Below are 20,668 nucleotides of genomic sequence, written 5' to 3' on the forward strand. Positions count from 1 at the left end.
GCATGCTGGTGCACTTATGCAAGCCACCTACAGACCTTTTAGGAATTGGGTGAGATTGACATTTGACAGTCTAAGTGTTGTGGTTGGCTCTGGCGCAGCTCCTGCCCCAAGGAATGTGGAGGTGGATGCAGGGGAAACGTCAACATGTCATAGGCCTGTTTCATTGCCGACAGAGTCAGGTAGTGCAGTTTCCTCGGACGAAGAAGAAGGTGGGTGTGACTTGGAAGAGGGGGGCTTGGCACACAGCCCAGGAAGTCAATCTCCATTATCTTCGGTTGATTCAGATGCAGAAGTCTTGGACCCATGCAGGCGCAGAGTTATGTGTAGAAGAGACCAATTGAGGACATATTTCAGGAGATAAGAGAGGCCACCTGTGTTTGGGTGGGGCTCCAGTAATTAGAGCTGCTGATACAAATAGCAGCGTGTGGGCTTGGCCATTGTGGAAGATTATCTGATCGCAGATCTTCAGGATCGTGCCTTGATGTTTTCCGGACTTTGTTGATTTTTCACACCTTTGAAACCAAAGCAGAGCAAAGTGTGTGTGTGTGTCACTTCATTGGAAGCAGAAGGGCTGTGACCTTTCTTCACAGCTGCTGGCTATGTACTTAAGGACTGAATAAGGGAATTGTACAGCCTACAAGGTTGTTTTGGGACGAGTGCTCTTTGCAATACACAAAAAGGGTGCTTTGTTTCCTTTTGAATTTTGTGATAAAGAACATTGTTTTGAATTTTCAAACGTGTGTGTGTGTCTGAAATTTGTACCCTTGAATTTTTGGGAGGCTCATACCAGAGAGCCCTGCAGAACACTAAGGTTAAAGTTTTTGGGCTTTGGGGAAGAAACCACAGAGTCAAGTAGTGCATTCCACATTATTTTTAAAATATTTCGCCTTAGTTATAGCTTTGCATTGGGGAACTAATGATTGTCAGCTTCTTCAATTTCCACTTTCTCAACCTTAAAACAGAACTTTAAACTTCCAGCTGAGTCTTTTTTGAAAAATCTTTTGTGAACCCAGACAGCCATAAAAGACTATTTTGCAATGTCCGGCTGAAGAGATTTAATATTCTTCAAACATGCTGGACTACAATTCCCATTTTTCTTGATTATTGTCGCAGTTTGCCAAATCAGCTTGGCAACAAGGAAGATGTAATCATATGGAGGCATCGGTTTAGATAAGATGGTCTGTGCAAGAATAAAGGAAAAAAATGACCATTCAATTGTAGCAGATGATAACCCAACCATCAGCATCCTCTTAGAATGAGGGATATTGGCAGTTATAATCCAATTCTAGATGCAACATCAAAAATCTCTCATCCCTGATCTGAGTAAGTGTCTTGTTTCTGGTGTTAGGTGCACGAAACCTTCACATTTGGTCTCTGTCACAATTCTGCACAAATGCACAGCCCTAAAATCTTAAATTAAATGGTGTTTCCCACCTCCCAAAACAATAGCATCAAAAGATCCCCCTATGAAACCTTTGAAGAATCAAGACAGACAAAAAGTAATACAGTGATACCTCGTCTTACAAACGCCTCGTCATACAAACTTTTTGAGATACAAACCCGGGGTTTAAGATTATTTGGCCTCTTCTTACAAACTATTTTCACCTTACAAACCCGCCGCCACCGCTGGGATGCCCCGCCTCAGTACTTCCGTTGCCAGTGAAGCACCCGTTTTTGCGCTGCTGGGATTCCCCTGAGGCTGCCCTCCATGGGAAACCCCACCTCCGGACTTCCGTGTTTTTGTGATGCTGCAGGGGAATCCCAGCAGGGAAATCCCAGCAGTGCAAAAACGGGCGCTTCACTGGCAACGGAAGTCCAGAGGTGGGGTTTCAAAGCGAGGGGAGCCTCAGTGAAATCAAAATTTGGCTGGCAAAAGGGGTGAATTTTGGGCTTGCACACATTAATTGCTTTTCCATTGATTCCTATGGGAAACATTGTTTCGTCTTACAAACTTTTCACCTTAAGAACCTCGTCTTGGAACCAATTAAGTTTGTAAGACAAGGTATCACTGTAATTCAATTTTAAAATTTGTTACTTTGAAATGTGGTAGAATTAATTATTGTGTTATGGCCAATTTTGAACATCATTCATTGCCCAGACCTGGGTCCAAGGTGGATCAAAAGGGAACTTTGTTTGTTTGTTTGTTTGTCAAACATGTACATGTTATCAGATATAAATGGAGATGAACAAAGGAAATAAATACAGATAAATGGGGACAGCAGGACAGGGAGGGTAAGTGCCCACTTTAGGAACCTCTTAGGAATGTGCTGAGGTTCATGGAAGACAGTTTAAGGTTGAGGTTGTAAGGGTTTGAAGATGTAACAATGGAGTCAGATAGAGCATTCCAGTCATTGGCCCAAAACCCCAAGAAATAACCCCAAGTGATATAACTACGGCAAATATTTAAACCCTTTGTTACTATTTTCCATTTCTTTAAATATATTAAGAATGAACAATGCAGTAGGATAGATAGATAGATAGATAGATAGATAGATAGATCGATAGATAGATCGATCGATCGATCGATAGATAGATAGATAAATAGGCAGGCAGGCAGGCAGGCAGACAGACAGACATATGATCGATAGATAGATAGATAGATAGATAGATAGATAGATAGATAGATAGATAGATAGATAGATAGGCAGGCAGGCAGGCAGGCAGGCAGGCAGGCAGGTAGACAGACAGACAGACAGACATATGATTGATTGATAGATAGATAGATAGATAGATAGATAGATAGATAGATAGATAGGCAGGCAGGCAGGCAGGCAGGCAGGCAGGCAGGCAGGCAGACATATGATTGATAGATAGATAGATAGATAGATAGATAGATAGATAGATAGATAGATAGATAGATAGGCAGGCAGGCAGGCAGGCAGGCAGGCAGGCAGACAGACAGACAGACATATGATCGATCGATAGATAGATAGATAGGTAGGTAGGTAGGTAGGTAGGTAGGCAGGCAGGCAGGCAGGCAGGCAGGCAGGCAGACATATGATCGATAGATAGATATATAGATAGGTATAGGTAGGTAGGCAGGTAGGTAGGCAGGCAGGCAGGCAGGCAGACAGACAGACATATGATAGATAGATAGATAGATAGATAGATAGATAGATAGATAGATAGATAGATAGATAGATAGATAGAAAAAGATGTAGTCTTATTTAATTAGATTAGCTAAGAACATGGAATTGGCTAATAGAAAAACTAAATTGGCTATTGGTTTTTTTCTTTTTTCTCCCCTAGATCTCATTCGATACCAAGATGAAATCCACCGCCATGAATATCCTCCTTTGTCTGTTCATTGGTAAATGTTCTTGCTATTCTTCTTCACCTTTGGTCTTCTCTAGGGGAGATTTAGAATATTCTTAGGAATCTCTCAGATGCAAAATTAAACTGATTTATTGCTGATTTATTGCTATGCACAGGAATTCCCAAACTAAGTGTTAGCACTTGCTTGGAATTAGATAAGGTTCAGAGGAATTTATGTGGGGTAGGACTTCGTTTGCTTGTGGCTATGTAAGGATTCCAGGCAGATTCCTTTTTAATTCCGCCTCCAGGTTCTGCCAGACCTTCTGATCTTTTTTTTATAAAAGTTCTGGCCACAGAGATAACTCCCTTTGCCTTGGGGCAGGCTAATGTCCAACTTTAATCCCTACTTCTTTGTCTCCCAATGGTTGGTGGTCTCACAGCTCTGGTTGCACAAAGCAAGGAACAATTTCAGCCACCAGTTTTCCTAAATTATAAGTACAGTGATACCTCGTCTTACAAACGCCTCGTCATACAAACTTTTCGAGATAGAAACCCGGGGTTTAAGATTTTTTTGCCTCTTCTTACAAACTATTTTCACCTTACAAACCCACCGCCACCGCTGGGATGCCCCGTCTCTGGACTTCCGTTGCCAGCGAAGCACCCGTTTTTGAGCTGCTGGGATTCCCCTGAGGCTCCCCTCGCTGGTAAACCCCACCTCCGGACTTCCGTTGACAGCGAAGCACTTGTTTTTGCGATGCTGGGATTTCCCTGCAGCATTGCAAAAACACAGAAGTCCAGAGATGGGGTTTCCTATGGAGGGGAACCTCAAGGGAATCCCATCAGCGCAAAAACGGGCACTTTGGCTGGCAAAAGGGGTGAGTTTTGGGCTTGCACGCATTAATCGCTTTTCCATTGATTCCTATGGGAAACATTGTTTCGTCTTACAAACTTTTCACCTTAAGAACCTTGTCCCGGAACCAATTAAGTTTGTAAGACAAGGTATCACTGTACTATATTTGCCATTGGAAAGAGGAAGCAAGTACCCCCACACCACCTCCTCCTTTGAGGCAGAGCTTTTCCCTAAACAAGATCCAAATATCATGGTAGATTTGTAGAGACTGGATATGAAAATGAGTCTTTACCATGCGTTTCCAGAAATTTATAACACTTATCTCATAAGCCAATCATGAGAACCCAGGCATAGTCCTTCATGAGATTGATCCTTTGGGACACGAGGAAGCTGGATTCCTGAGAAAACCAGGCAGTGTGTTCGAACTAGGGCTGCACAACATTAAACCACTAGTTTTGAATTTTTTATGAGCCAATGATCTCTCTGGTGAATGATGTAGTGCAGAAGAGATGTAGAGAAAGGGATTGTCTGTTCTCTATTACAGTGTTTCCCAACCTTGGCAACTTGAAGATATTTGGACTTCAACTCCCAGAATTCCCCAGCCAGCAAATTCTGGGAGTTGAAGTCCAGATATCTTCAAGTTGCCAAGGTTGGGAAACACTGCTCTATTATATTTGCATGGTACTTTCTCTTCTCAATAGCAACTTTAGAATTGGGATAGTAATTAAGGGCTGTATTTTTCTCATTCCTTGATAATATTTCTTTTCATCTCATGTTTTCAGGGTTCCCTCTTCTGAAGGCAGATGACACTGTAGGTGAGTAACTTCATGGGCTGATGCCTCAAGGCTTCCTATAAACAGGGCAGAAGACCTCTTCGAAATTCTACTGAAGATAGCAATAGCAACAGCACTTAGACTTATATACTGCTTTACAGTGCTTTACAGCCCTCTCTAAGTGGTTTACAGAATCAGCATATTGCCCCCAACAATCTGGGTCCTCATTTGATCCACCTCGGAAGGACGGAAGGTTAAGGTCAACCTTGAGCCTGGTGAGATTTAAACTGCCAAATTGTAGGTAGATGGCAGTCAGCAGAAGTAGCCTGCAGTACCACACTCTAACCACTGTGCCACCACGGCTCATTGTGAAAAACTAGTTCCGGGATCTGAACTCTTCAACTCATTGATGCCTTCTTGTTTGGTCAACCCCTGTTGTGGTTAGCTCTGGCCCAGCTCCTGCCCCAAGGAATGTGCAGGTGGATGTGGGGGAGACATCCACATGCCGCAGGCCTGTTTTGCTCCCGATGGAATCTGCCGATGAAGCCTCCTCTGACCAAGGAAGCATGAGTGACAGGGAAGAGGGGAGTTTGGCAGACAGCCCAGGAGGAGATCAATCATCTGTATCATCTTTGGATTCTGAACAAGAAGTAATGACACATCCATGCATGCGTAGAGTGATGCATAGAAGACAACAACTGAAGCATTATTACAAGAAAAAATGAGGCCACCTGTGGTTGGGTGGGGCTCCAGTAATCAGGGCTGCTGCTATAAATAGCAGCGTGTGGGTTTGGCCATTGTGGAATAGTATCTGATCGCAGTTTGTCAGGAATCCTGGGTTGCTGGTTTCTGGACTTTGCTTGTTGATTTTTCACACCTTTGAAAACAAAGCAGAGCAACGTGTATGTGTGTGTCACTTCCTTGGAAGAAGAAGGGGTGTGAAGTTTCTTCACAGCTGCTAGCTAAGTACTTAATGACTGCTTAAGGTTAATTGTACAGATTACCCAGTTGTTTTGGGAGGAGTGCTCTTTGTAATACAAAAAGAGTGCTTAGTTTATTTTGACTTTTGGGATAAAGAACATTGTTTTGAATTTTCAAATGTGTGTGTGTGTGTCTGAAATTTGTACCCTTGAATTTTCGGGAGGCTCCTACCAGAGAGCCCGGCAGAACAACCCCTAAACATTTATTATATGGAAATAATTTAATAAATACTGTACTACTTTAATTCATAACTCTCTGACTAATGATAACCACCTCTTGGATATCCCATTGACAGTTTGGGGTGTGTGTGTCAACATTAACCACTTTGAAAGTCTCTCAAGTAGACTATAGATGTCCCTGCTCATTTAGTAGAATTTCTCCATAGATGTTAGAAGTTGGGAGAGATTTCTTTCAAGCCAGATGAAATCCCTCAGGGCATAATTGAAAAGCCAACAGGGGTTAAGATGTGCTGATCCCCAGTAGGTTATTCCTGAGGGTTCTTTGAGTGACATGTCCGGGGAAGTGAGGCATAAGAAGTGAACAGGATGCAAAACAGAGCTAGGACAGAAATTTTTACAATCTCAATAAGGTATGGGTAAGCAAGTCCTTCAGATGTTTCCAAACATCACCATCACTGCTGTTGTGTATACCAGCTTGTATAGTTAATGTTGTAGCTCTCCAACATTAGGGGAGCTACTAGTTGTCCACTCAAGAATAAAGCTGGGTTCATATCTCTGCAATGTTTTTGGCTGCATTTAAACAAAAAATGATGACTGTATTTGGAACTTTTGGTGTCTGTCTTAAGCCGAAAGATATTTATCTGTTCTGCCGGGCTCTCTGATAGGAGCCTCCCAAAAATTCAAGGGTACAAATTTCAGACACACACACGTTTGAAAATTCAAAACAATGTTCTTTAGCACAAAAGTCAAAATAAACTAAGCACTCTTTTTGTATTGCAAAGAGCACTCTTCCCAAAACAACCGGGTAGTCTGTACAATGTCCCTTAAGCAATCATTAAGTACTTAGCTAGCAGCTGTGAAGAAACTTCACACCCCTTCCTCTTCCAAGGAAGTGAGACACACACACACACACACACACACACGTTGCTCTGCTTTGGTTTCAAAGGCGTGAAAAAGCAACAAAGTCCAGCACACAAGATTCCTGATGAACTGCGATCAGATAATCTTCCACAATGGCCAAACCCACATGCTGCTATTTATAGCAGCAGCCCTAATTACTGGAACCCCACCCAAACACAGGTGGCCTCTCTTATCTCCTGTAATATGTGCTCAATTGGTCTCTTCTACGCATAACTCTGCGCATAAGACTTCCGCATCTGAATCGACTGAAGATAATGGAGATTGACTTCCTGGGCTGTGTGCCAAGCCCCCCTCTTCCAAGTCACTCCCACCTTCTTCTTCATCCGAGGAAACTGCACTACCTGACTCTGTCGGCAATGAAACAGGCCTGTGACATGTTGAATTTTCCCCTGTATCCACCTCCCCATTCCCTGGGGCAGGAGCTGGGCCAGAGCCAACCACAACATTTATCCATGTAGCAGGCTGTGCTGCTATTATCCTTCTCATCTTCTCATCTCTCCCCTGTAGTATCTATGATTATCACTTATTGTTGTATTTTATGATTAATGATTGTAATTGTGATATATATGACCTATCACTTTGTTGTTTGTATGTACACCGAGAGCAATTTTTCTGTGTCTAATCACACTTGGCCAATAATGGATTCTATTTTATTGTATGTAGTCTGGAATCCTTTGCTCCTTGCCTAACTAGAGTTGCAGATCTGAGGAAATAAGAATGTTAACTATCTTTTCTTTTCCTTTATCCAGATAAAAACAGCCCCTTTCATTATGGTAAGTGTATCTCATTCTCTGCCATGTTTTAATAGCATGTGTGTGGATGTAGGGCAGTGATGGCGAAGCTCCCCCCCCCCCGGGTGCGGAAAGTGTGTGTGCGCATGCTATCGTTCATGTGCAATGCCTACACCCATAATTCAATAACTGGGAAGGGCAAAAATGGCCTCCCATGCCCCCCCATAGGCCACTTGGAGGCTGGAAACAGCCCATTCCCCAAACTTTTGGTGGGCCCAGTAGGCCCAGATTTCACCCTCCTCAGGCTCCAGAGGCTTTCCTGGAGTCTGGGGAGGGCAAAAATGTCCCCTACCCTTCTGGAGGCCCTCCGGAGGCTGAAAAACCCTCCCAGAGGCTCCGTGTGAGCCAAAAATCAGTTGGCTGGTGCACCTGTACACACTGGAACTGATCTAGGATACCATCAGATATGGCTCCACCTGCACATAGGGCAGTGATGGCGAACCTATGGCACGGGTGTCACAGGTGGCACCCAGAGCCATATCTGCTGGCACATGAGCCATTTCCCTAGCTCAGCTCCAACATGCATGTGTGTGCCGTCCAGCTGATTTTTGGTTTGCACAGAGGCTCTGGGAGGGCATTTTTGGCTTCCAGAGAGCCTCCAGGAGGATGGGGGAAGGGCATTTTTGCTCTCCAGGGAAGCCTTTGGAGCCTGGGGAGGGCAAAACACGAGCCTACTGGGCCCACCAGAAGTTGAGAAATAGGCTGTTTCCCACCTGCAGAGGGCCCCTGGGGGGGGCAGGTGAGGAAAGCTGTTCTCGCCCTCCCCAGGCATTGAAGTATGAATGAGGGCACTCATGCATGCACGATAGCTTGTGCGCATGCTCTTTCGGCATCTGAGGGAAAAAAGTTTGGCCATCACTGATGTAGAGCTTATAAAAAAAAGAAAAAATATGGGGAAAGATTGTGCCCCATAATAGCCTGTTTTCCCCATCCATACACTCGTGTGGCTTATTTTGTATGCATCTCCTTCAAGAACATTTTTTTTTTACCCCTTTCCACAAAAATTGTCCCCAAACACAGTCGACTAAACAATGTCGTTTGGCGGGCCTTCTCTGTGGCGGTCCCGGCCCTCTGGAACCAACTCCCCCTGGAGATTAGGACTGCCCCCACCGTCCCTGTCTTTCATAAACTACTCAAGACTCATTTATACCACCAGGCATGGGGGAGTTGAGATATTCCTTCCCCCTACGCCATTACAAGTTATGCATGGTATGTTTGTGTGTAAGTTTGGTTTTATAATAAGGGTTTTTAGTTGGTTTTTTTATTATTGGATTGTTACATGTTGTTTTTATCATTGTTGTTAGCCGCCCCGAGTCTACGGAGAGGGGCGGCATACAAATCCAATAAATTATTATTATTATTATTATTATTATTATTATTATTATTATTATTAACATGTAACAAATCTAATATTTAAAATAATTTTAAAAACCCTTATTTAAAAAAACCAAACATACACACAAGCATACCATGCATAAATTGTATAGGCCTAGGGGGAAGGGAATATCTCAATTCCTCCATGCCTGACGACAAAGGTGGGTGTTAAGGAGCTTACGAAAGGCGAGGAGGGTGGGGGCAATTCTGAGTTGGTTCCAGAGGGTCGGGGCTGCCACAGAGAAGGCTCTTCCCCTGGGTCCCCTAGGCCATTACAAGTTATGCATGGTATGTTTGTGTGCATGTTTAGTTTTATAATAGGGACTTTTAGTTGTTGTTTTTATTATTGGATTGTTACATGTTGTTTTTATCATTGTTGTTAGCCACCCCGAGTCTACGGAGAGGGGCGGCATACAGATCCAATAAATTATTATTATTATTATTATTATTATTATTATTATTATTATTATTATTATTAACATGTAACAAATCTAATATTTAAAATAATTTTAAAAACCCTTATTTAAAAAAACCAAGCATACACACAAGCATACCATGCATAAATTGTATAGGCCTAGGGGGAAGGGAATATCTCAATTCCTCCATGCCTGACGACAAAGGTGGGCTTTAAAAAGCTTACGAAAGGCGAGGAGGGTGGGGGCAATTCTGAGTTGGTTCCAGAGGGTCGGGGCTGCCACAGAGAAGGCTCTTCCCCTGGGTCCCCTAGGCCATTACAAGTTATGCATGGTATGTTTGTGTGTATGTTTGGTTTTATAATAAGGGTTTTTAGTTGGTTTTTTTATTATTGGATTGTTACATGTTGTTTTTATCATTGTTGTTAGCCGCCCCGAGTCTACGGAGAGGGGCGGCATACAAATCCAATATATTATTATTAGTATTATTATTAGTATTATTATTATTAGTAGTAGTAGTAGTATTATTAGTATTATTATTATTATTTTCTTAGCCAACTGGAATTTATCAGCCCGGGCCAAAGCTCCCCCCCGCCCACTTTTTCTTGTGAAGTGGGCACTATTGAAACGAGCAAGACAGACGTTGCTCCTTAATCTAAACACATCTCAATGGTCTCCTTTCTCTTCCAGACTGGTGGTCGCTTCAAATTGGTGGTTTGGTCTTTGCAGGCGTTCTGTGCTTTGTGGGAATTGCGATCCTCCTGAGTAAGTGGAAATAACGACGAGGGGAAAGAGGACAATTCTGGGAGCCAGGAGTGGAGGGCGGAAGGGATTGCTGTCTGTGCAGATTCCTTAGGGTTCATCAGAAAGACTTTTCAGTGGTTGCATTGTTTTATTAATGTAGGTTTAGAATCGGATTCTTCCCTGGGCTAAATAAATATCCTTTCTCAGTTGAAGTGTCAAAGTATTTTATGGTGAGCCTTGAGAGGAAGCATTCAAGTCCTCCCTCTCTTTCATTCCTTCCTAATGAAATGATGGTTGGAAGTGTTTGGTTTTTCTTTGCTCTCCCCATTCATTTTTCATTTCATTTCTTTCTCTCTCTCTCTCCCTCCCTCTCCCTCTCTCTTACTCCTCCCTCTTCCTCTCTCACTTATTCACTCTCTCTCTCCTCCCTCCCTCCCTCTCTCCCACTGCTCCCTCCCTCTCCCTCTCTCACTCATTCACTCTCTCCTTCCTCCCTCCCTCTCTCATTCACTCACTCTCTCTCTCCCTCCCTCTCCCTCTCATTCACTCTCTCTATCCTCCCTCTCTCCCCTCCTCCATTTCTCTCCTCGCTCTCTCACTCACTCATTCACTCTCTTTCTCCTCCCTCCCTCTCTTTCATTCACACTCTCTCTCCTCCCTCCCTCTCCCACTCTCACTCATTCACTCTCTCCTTCCTCCCTCTCTCCCCTCCTCCATTTCTCTCCTCCCTCTCTCACTCATTCACTCTTTATCTCCTCCCTTCCTCTCTCACTCATTCACTCTCTCCTCCCTCCCTCTCTCATTCATTCACTCTCTCTCTCCTCCCTCCCTCTCCCTCCCTCTCTCACTCATTCACTCTCTCCTTCCTCCCTGTCTCCCCTCCTCCATTTCTCTCCTCCCTCTCTCACTCATTCACTCTCTCTCTCCTTCCTCCCTCCCTCTCTCCCTCCCTCTCTCTCCTCCCTCCCTCTCTCTTTCCACCTCCTCCCTCCCTGCATCTCTCTCTCTCCCCGTCTCTCTCCCTCCCTCCCTCTCCCCTTTGCCTCTCTCTTCTCCATCTCTCCTCCTTTTTCTCCCTCCCTCTCTCCTCTACCCCTCCTGCAGTTGAATTCACATTCTCAAACATGCCATTATGTAGTTCTCTTGGCTTTGGCTCAGCCCTGGTGGAACACAATCATGGCATAACTAATCCAACCATAGCTATTGTACTCAACAAACCTTTTTACGTTATTACTCTTTTTGCATTTTAGTATTTTAACAATCGTGGAACTCACCGTTTTAAGGATGGATATTGTAGTATAGTTATCCCATGTGTAACTGACAGATTGCATGCTAAATTGTGATTTTAATATAGATTTTATGTGTTATTTAAGTTTAACTCTCCTTTTCATTCTTTCCTAATGAAATGATTATTGTAGGTGCTTAGTTTTTTGTTCCTCTCTTTTCCTCTTTCCTTTCTTCCCCCCTCCCCCCTCTAACCCTCACCCCATCCTTTTCTTGTTTTAATTGTTGTCATTCTCATCCTCCCCTCCCCCACCAGGTGGAAAGTGTAAATGCAAGCCCAAACATAAAAGCGGGTAAGAGATCTTTTCTAAAACAGCGGTGGGACACGTTAAGACGGAAGGGGTGGACTCCTGTCGAAGCAGTGTTTTTCAACCCTGCAACTTTAAGAGGGTTGGACTTCAACTCCCAGAATTCCCCGGCCAGCATGGAATTCTGGGAGTTGAAGCCCACACTTTCTTAAAAGTTGCAAGGTTGAAAAACACAGGGTTTTAAGCTCACCTGAGTGAGCACATTTGGGCTTCACACTCCTTATTTGGGACAAATGGAGTCATGGGGGTGTGTGGGGATGGGATGCAGTGGAGGTAGCAAAAATGGAGCTTTTCATATAGTAGATAATGTATATTTTTGAGTGCCTGTGTATAATATGTATGTAGACATATGGCATATATAATGTAAAATAATGCACTTGGGGAAAAGGAATCCTCAATCTGAGTATTGCATTGGCAGTTCTGTATTAGCAAAAACCTCAGAAGAAAAGGATTTAGGGGTAGTGATTTCTGACAGTCTCAAAATGGGTGAGCAGTGTGGTCGGGCGGTAGGAAAAGCAAGTAGGATGCTTGGCTGCATAGCTAGAGGTATAACAAGCAGGAAGAGGGAGATTGTGATCCCCTTATATAGAGCGCTGGTGAGACCACATTTGGAATACTGTGTTCAGTTCTGGAGACCTCACCTACAAAAAGATATTGACAAAATTGAACAGGTCCAAAGACGGGCTACAAGAATGGTGGAAGGTCTTAAGTATAAAACGTATCAGGAAAGACTTAATGAACTCAATCTGTATAGTCTGGAGGACAGAAGGAAAAGGGGGGACATGATCAAAACATTTAAATATGTTAAAGGGTTAAATAAGGTTCAGGAGGGAAGTGTTTTTAATAGGAAAGTGAACACAAGAACAAGGGGACACAATCTGAAGTTAGTTGGGGGAATGATCAAAGGCAACATGAGAAAATATTATTTTACTGAAAGAGTAGTAGATCCTTGGAACAAACTTCCAGCAGACGTGGTTGGTAAATCCACAGTAACTGAATTTAAACATGCCTGGGATAAACATATATCCATTGTAAGATAAAATACAGGAAATAGTATAAGGGCAGACTAGATGGACCATGAGGTCCATTGGACCAGAATATCTTTGGAACCGCCTTCTGCCGCACGAATCCCAGTGACTGATAAGGTCCCACAGAGTTGGCCTTCTCCAGGTCCTGTCGACTAAACAATGTCGTCTGGCGGACCCCAGGGGAAGAACCTTCTCTGTGGCGGCCCCGGCCCTCTGGAATCAACTCCCCCGGGAGATCAGAACCACGCCCACCCTCCTTGCCTTTCATAAGCTATTGAGACCCACCTATGTCATCAGGCATGGGGAAATTAAGATACCCCTGTGCTTATATTGTTTATGTATGGTATGATTGTGCTGCATGGTTTTTAGTAATGGGTTTTAGATGTCTTTTAATACATTGGATTTGTCATGTTGTTGTTTTTATTGTGAGCCGCTCCGAGTCTCTGGAGAGGGGCGGCATACAAATCTAAATAAATAAATAAATTCAGTAATAGTAAATAGATAGGAAAATTGTATCTCTTCGAGGCGAGGAGAGGCCAAGCAACATTACCCTAGTCCGTGACATGAGTCAAGGGTTAGGGTTAAACCAGTCATATGACCTTTAAGCCTTTAAACCAGTCATATGATGTTTAAGCCATCTCCCAGTCACATGATTGTCAAGCCACTCCCACCTTGTCACATGGCCGGCAAGCCACCCTTACCCCGTCACATGGTTGACAAGCCACTCCCACCTGGTCACATGGCCATCAAGCCACACCCACAAAATAAGCCACACCCCACAAAATAAGCCACACCCACAGTGCGGTAGTAAAAAAAAAAGTGACCCTTTACTGGACAAAAGCAACACTGTAAATCTTGGCTCCAACTTCTTCCTTAACCTCAATTTTTCTCCTCCTTCCATTTAGCAAGCACACCATTGGAGCACCGAAACAACCCCTTGCAGGTAAGAGAACAGGACTCTGTGTGGATAGAGAATTGCCCTCCCTTTCTTTCCCAAATCAATTTTTTTTTAAAAAAATATAATTTATTAATTTAATGAAAGAGAAAGGGGTAAAGGGGGAGTACACAATCAAAAGGAGGGGACAGGAGGGGAAAGGAAAATACAATTATATTGGTTTGAGAATAAGAATTGCAAAAAATTACAAAGATCCGTTATATTCCTTAACAGTGTTTTTCAACCAGTGTGCCGTGGCACACTAATGTGCCGTGAGACATGGTCAGGTGTGCCGCGAAGCTCAGAGAGAGAAAGAAAACAAGAGAGAGAAAGACAGGAGAGAGAGAGAAAGAAAGAGAGAGAGAGAGAGAGAAAGAGAGAGAGAGAGAAAGAAAGAGAGAGAGAGAGAAAGAAAGAGAGAGAGAAAGAAAGAGAGAAAGAAAACAAGAGAGAGAAAGAAAGCAAGAGAGAGAGAGAGAAAGAAAGCAAGAGAGAGAAAGAGAGAAAGAAAGAGAGAGAGAGAGAAAGCAAGAGAGAGAAAAAGAAAACAAGAGAGAGAGAGAGAGAAAGAGAGAGAGAGAAAGAGAGAGAGAAAGCGAGAGAAAGCAAGAGAGAGAGAAAGAAAGAGAAAGAGAACAGAGAGAGAAAGAAAGCGAGAGAGCAAGAGAGAGAGAGAAAGAAAAAGAGAAAGAAAGAAAGAGAGAGAAAGAGAGGGAGGGAGGGAAGGTGGGAGAGAGAAAGACATAGAGGGAGGGAGGGAGAAAGAGAGCAAAAAAGAGAGGAAGGAAGGGAGAAAGAAAGAGGGATGGAGAGAGAGAGAAAAAAGAAGAAGGGAGAGAAAGAGGGAGAGAGAAATAGAGCGAAAGGGAGGAGGAGAGAGGGGGGAAAAAAGTCCAAACTTTTTTTAGCTGCCCCCACACACTCAATGTGCCCCAGGGTTTTGTAAATGTAAAAAATGTGCCAGGGCTCAAAAAAGGTTGAAAATACTGCCTTAATATATATACATTATTATACAGCGATTCACATTATTACATTAGTTCTATTCATGTTTCAATCTTAGTTTACATTGCAATGAGCATCTTTATTATCTATACCTTATGTTGCTTGATAAGTCTATTCAAAACATTTAAATATAATTAGTCTTACTGTAATTTTGTTGGGTATATAAAATATTTAGGTTAGTAAGAGGTTGTAATTTTTTTTAAAAAAAGTATTTAGAGGGGTAGGGATTGGATAAGAAGGAGGAAGTGGGAGTTGTCAGCATCAATAGCAGACCTTGAGTTTAACGACTTATCTTTTTTTATTAAGCAGTAAATATAGGAAATGAAAATAGTAAAAGATGTAAGAGTTAAGATTAACATATGATTAGATTTTTTAGTAATTGTGTAAGTATAACAGCAGGATTGAACTCAGATTTGTTGATTTTTAGACAGACTTAGAAACCCAAATCAAATTTTTATGTGGGTTGAGGGCAGTAATGGGTGTCACTTACCTTTGCTACCGGTTCAGAGATGTGTGTGTGTGCACATGCTCAAATCATCCTTGATGATGTCTGCACAGGTGGGCGGAGCCTCCTGCAGCCGCCGCTACCAGTTCGCCCAAACCGGGGCAAACCGGTAGCAGCCTACCACTGGGTAGAGGGGAAAACGACATCATTACTCTTACCTAAAATGTGCCTTGTTATTTGGTTTTCTCACCCACGTCTTCTAGGAGCCAGCGAGTGCTGAACGGAACTCTTTCTCGTGGTACCACCAGCATTGACTGTTCTCGGTGAAATGGCTCTCCGCCTGACCAATCAGCCACCAACTTGTTTTGTTGCCTTTTCTTCTTGCATTTGTTTGATGAAATAAAATCTCACTACTGGGTTAATAAAGAAATTGTCTATCTATCTATCTATTTAATTTGACTTCTATGCCACCCAATCCCAAAGGACTCAGGGCGGTTTACAGCAATATAAAAATTACAAATAGCAGCAACAATAAAAAAGAAGTCCAGGAAAAAGCTAATTTCTAAAATCGTAATTAAAACTGAAGACAATTCAATTGCATACATACTAATCATTCAAACTAATTCAGCATGACCCCTCCTGGGACTGTTTTGGGCCTTACTAGGCCATCCTGCAGCCTCCTGTGAGTGAAAACGGGCTGCAGGAGAGCCACTCTTCCCCATGTCAGGTTTTTGGCCTAGTAGGCCTCCCTGCAGTCAAAATGGGCAGCGGGGTGGGTGTGTCACGCTGTACCCCCTGCACTCGCCCTGCCCCCTGCGCATCCACAGCAGAGACCCAAATACCAGCTGGCTGGCAGGAGGCACGCATGCATGCCCTGTGGAACTGGGCAATGCCTGTACCTGCCGGCTGGCCGGTCAGCTAGAGCTTTGCACGCAGCTCTATTTTTCCAAACGGGACTCGCACCTGACTGTACCCGGCTGCAAACCACTACTGATTTCCCCCCATTGTTTCTAAGAAGCGTGTTTTTGCATTTGGAGGAAACTCTACAGATCTGGGGTGTAGAAAAGCAGCCATTCTGCCCAGTGATGGGCTCCTACAGGTACAGTCAGGTACGCAGTACCGGTAGCAAAATTTTGGTCAAGTACACAGTACCGGTAGCAAAATTTTGATTCCCCCCCCCCTTTCCCCTTCTGGGCTCCTGGTCTGTTTTTCCTATCACAGTAAATGAGGTTGAATGTGTATAATTTTAGAAGAACTGTATGTGCATGTGTGTGCATGTGTGTACATACACTTTTATATAGTAGATTGTTCTGTCGAACTCTCTGGTAGAATTCTCCCGAAAATTCACAGATACAAATTTCAGACACACACACGTTTGAAAATTCAAAACAATGTTCTTTATACCGAAAATCCAAATAAACGAAGCACTCTTTTTCTATAGCAAAGAGCACTTGTCTCCAAGCAAACTGGTAATTTGTACATGTCCCTTATCAGTTCTGAGATACTTAGCTTGCAGCTGTGAGGCAATTCACAGTCCTTCTTCTTTCACAAAGTGAAACACACTTTGCTCTGGTTTAGTTTCAAAGCGGGGGGAAATCAGCACACAAAGGTCGAAGTCAGCAAGGCAGGCACAAAACACAACGATCAGATAATCCTCCACAATGGCCAAACCCACAGGCTGCTATTTATAGCAGCCTCATTAATTATCACAGCCCCACCCAACCACAGGTGGCCTCATTTTCTTTGATAATAATCTCTCAGTTGTTGCTGCCTATGCATCACTCTCCGCATGCATGGCTGTATCATTAACTCTTGTTCTGAATCCAAGGAGGAGCTAGACAATTGATCTCCTTCTGAGCTTTCTGCCCCACTCTCCTCCTCCCTGTCACTCATGTCTTCTTGGTCAGAGGAGCCTTCATCAGCAGATTCCACCGGGAGCAAAACAGGCCTGCGGCATGTGGATGTCTCCCCCACATCCACAGTCCTTGGGGCAGGAGCTGGGCCAGAGCTAACCCCAACAGTAGATAATCAGGGGTGCGTTGCTACCCAGACAGGGGAAACGCAGTGGTGTAGCAAAAATGGCGCTCCACCCCAGAGCACCCAATTTGCACTGAAAGATGTTGAAACAAAATGGATAAGCCACACTCCCAGTGTGGTAGTAAAAATTTTGGTAGCCCATCACTGGTTCTGCCCCAGCTATGAACCAGAAAAAAACGTAGCTCACCCACAGTTTGTTCAAAACTATGTCTACTCAATGAACGACCACTAATAAACTTGATTAGTAGCGCAAGGTAAAGCAGCCTTTTCTTGAAAAACCAGCTGTTAATTAGCAGAAGTCCATAAAGTCATAAATTTAAGTCCAAGCAATTAGCCCTGGATATCTCAAGAAGTTTATGAGGGTTGGCCAAATGCCTAGAAGCAGTCCACCAGAAGAAGGCCCGAACAGATAAGACGATCAGACGTTTTTCAGGCCTCGAAGGCACCTGGATGAACAAACGTTGTTCCCTCCAGAGTTTTTGCTGACCTGCTCATCTCTTAAGTAGGCTAGGGGAGTGGCCAATTAGCCCCAAGCCTTACTTCTGAGGAGACCTCCTCCTGAGGAAACATTCCTGCCTTTTGGCAGCTCTACATTAAGAAGACGCTCCTCCTCATCTTCCTCATCACTTATGTGAGGTGCTGGAGGTTCCTAAGGCCCTGAGTGATCCTCTGCCTCTGGTGCCGAGTCTTCTCTAGCCTCCTCATTGTCCGACTTGGGTGCCAGCTTCACAGGCCACTGGTGCATCGCCACAGCGGCCTTTTCTCGAGAGGGATCCTCTACAAGCTGCACAGGCTGCTGGCAGGCCACAAGCAGAGTACCTGGTATGTAAGCAGAGAGGTGCATAAATCTCCTAGCTTTGTTGGCATTTAGCAGGCATCAGGATTTTTGAAACACAGATTTGATAGCCTGTCTCAGCCAAAAGGAGTTGTCTTGGTCTCCTGTTTTCTCAGGGTTTACCTCCAGCTTTTGACCCAGAATTGCTCTTGAGATTTAATGGCCAAGAAATTTTCTCCGGCACCAACTGGCCACCCGGCTTCCTACACTGATAAACTCTATTACCTTTCAACATGTTGTAACTGCTTCTTTAACTGCAGGGCGTAGATTACACTCTTGGGTTCTTATGCAACCTACTTTGCTTAGCAGTAGCAAAAAGAATCCACTACATCTTTAATTCTTTTATTTGACGTGTTGCTTTGCTTGAATTTTTATTTAATTTTTTTTCTTTTATTTAATTCTTCGCTGTTCTTTCCTTTAACCAGTCATAGAATTTTGCCCACATTTTATAAAAATCTGAATCTTCCTTTCCCTCTAATTTTTTGGATAATCTGTCCATTTCCGCAGAGTCCAATATTTTTTTAATTACTATATTTTCTTCTGGTGCTTTATCTATTTTCCATTGTTGGGCATATGCTATCCTGGCATCTGAATTAAAGATGTAAAAGAAGCAAAATTCTCTGATTGAACATTAAAAAAAAAAAAGTGGGGAAATTCGTTTCCCAAATGTTGTATGTATATGTTTTGTGTATGTCTTTTTCTTTTACATAGAAACATAGAAACATAGAAGTCTGACGGCAGAAAAAGACCTCATGGTCCATCTAGTCTGCCCTTATACTATTTTCTGTATTTTATCTTAGGATGGATATATGTTTATCCCAGGCATGTTTAAATTCAGTTACTGTGGATTTATCTACCACGTCTGCTGGAAGTTTGCTCCAAGGATCTACTACTCTTTCAGTAAAATAATATTTTCTCATGTTGCTTTTGATCTTTCCCTCAACTAACTTCAGATTGTGTCCCCTTGTCCTTGTGTTCACTTTCCTATTAAAAACACTTCCCTCCTGGACCTTATTTAACCCTTTAATATATTTAAATGTTTCGATCATGTCCCCCCTTTTCCTTCTGTCCTCCAGACTATACAGATTGAGTTCATTAAGTCTTTCCTGATACGTTTTATGCTTAAGACCTTCCACTATTCTTGTAGCCCGTCTTTGGACCCGTTCAATTTTATCCATATCTTTTTGTAGGTGAGGTCTCCAGAACTGAACACAGTATTCCAAATGGGGTCTCACCAGCATTCTATATAGCGGGATCATAATCTCCCTCTTCCTGCTTGTTATACCTCTAGCTATGCAGCCAAGCATCCTACTTGCTTTCCCTACCATTTTCTTTCTGTTATATTTGAGAAAGAAAAAAAATAATCCACCACAAGGAAGCTGCTTCTCACCGAGTCTATGGAGGGGGGCGGCATACAAATCTAATAAATAATAATAATAATAATAATAATAATAATAATAATAATAATAATTTCATTTGGCATTTTATTTAATTGGATTTTGTCACACATTCGCCTTTATTGATTCTCAACAATTCCTACATGCTCTTCTTTCTTTTCTAGGATTTAACTTTGGTTGATCCTTTGCAACTTGTAATTTTAAATAATGTAAGTCCTGGTCAGATCAAATATTTCCTCTTTCTGTTATCTTCCTAGTTTCTTTCTTCTTCTTCTTCTCGGTGTTTCTTTGCATCCCAACATTCTTTGCATCTTGGCTCTCCTGCCCAAATCTTGCATGAAGCTACTATCCAGTTTTCAATGCTGATTCTAATACAGGTGTTCCTTGACCTACGACCGCAATTGAGCCCAGAATTTATGCTGCTAAATAAGACATTTGTTAAGTGAGCTTTGTCCTGTTTTACTACTTTTGTTGCTAAATTGTTAAGTGAATTATAACAATAGCATTTAGACTTATATATCCCTCCACAGTGCTTTACAGCTCTCTCTAAGCGGTTTACAGAGAGTCTGCATATGGCCCCCAACAATCTGGGTCCTCATTTTACCGACCTTGGAAGGATGGAAGGCTGAGTCAACCTTGAGCCTACTGAGATTCGATCTGTCAAACTGCTAGCAGTCGGTGATCAGCAGAAGTAGCTTGCAGTACTGCTATTTAACGACTGCACTACCAATTACTGCAGTTGTTAGGTTAGGAATTATTAGATTATGTGATAAACTTCAAAAGCCTAGCTGATGTATCATAGAAACATAGAAGACTGATGGCATCTAGTCTTCCCTTATATTATTTCCTGTATTTTATCTTAGGATGGATCTATGTTTATTCCAGGCATGTTTAAATTCAATTACTGTGGATTTACCAAACAGGTCTGCTGGAAGTTTGTTCCAAGCATCTACTGCTCTTTCAGTCAAATAATATTTTCAGTCAAATAATATTTTCATAGAAACATAGAAGACTGACGGCAGAAAAAGACCTCATGATCCATCTAGTCTGCCCTTATACTATTTTTTGTATTTTATCTTAGGATGGATCTATGTTTATCCCAGGCATGTTTAAATTC

General features: G+C 42.8%; 1 protein-coding gene across 2 annotated transcripts in view; it reads left to right on the forward strand.

Moving 5' to 3' along the window:
• Positions 1-20,668, forward strand: part of FXYD3 (FXYD domain containing ion transport regulator 3) — a 57,135-nt gene that overhangs the window by 21,136 nt on the left and 15,331 nt on the right. The window contains exons 2-8 of one of the 2 annotated variants that reach the window (XM_070763979.1): positions 3,250-3,310; positions 4,888-4,920; positions 7,709-7,732; positions 10,228-10,302; positions 11,822-11,858; positions 13,807-13,844; positions 15,546-15,712. The exons of the other annotated variant lie outside the window; for it this stretch is intronic. Of the exons in view, the coding sequence (XP_070620080.1) occupies positions 3,268-3,310; positions 4,888-4,920; positions 7,709-7,732; positions 10,228-10,302; positions 11,822-11,858; positions 13,807-13,844; positions 15,546-15,562 (267 nt within the window). The 5' untranslated portion in view covers positions 3,250-3,267 and the 3' untranslated portion in view covers positions 15,563-15,712. Of the gene's footprint in view, positions 1-3,249; positions 3,311-4,887; positions 4,921-7,708; positions 7,733-10,227; positions 10,303-11,821; positions 11,859-13,806; positions 13,845-15,545; positions 15,713-20,668 lie in introns of those variants that run through there. 2 annotated transcript variants of the gene reach the window in all.

The sequence above is a fragment of the Erythrolamprus reginae genome, chromosome 11 (genome assembly GCF_031021105.1).
Source record: "Erythrolamprus reginae isolate rEryReg1 chromosome 11, rEryReg1.hap1, whole genome shotgun sequence".
Lineage (NCBI taxonomy): Eukaryota > Metazoa > Chordata > Lepidosauria > Squamata > Dipsadidae > Erythrolamprus > Erythrolamprus reginae.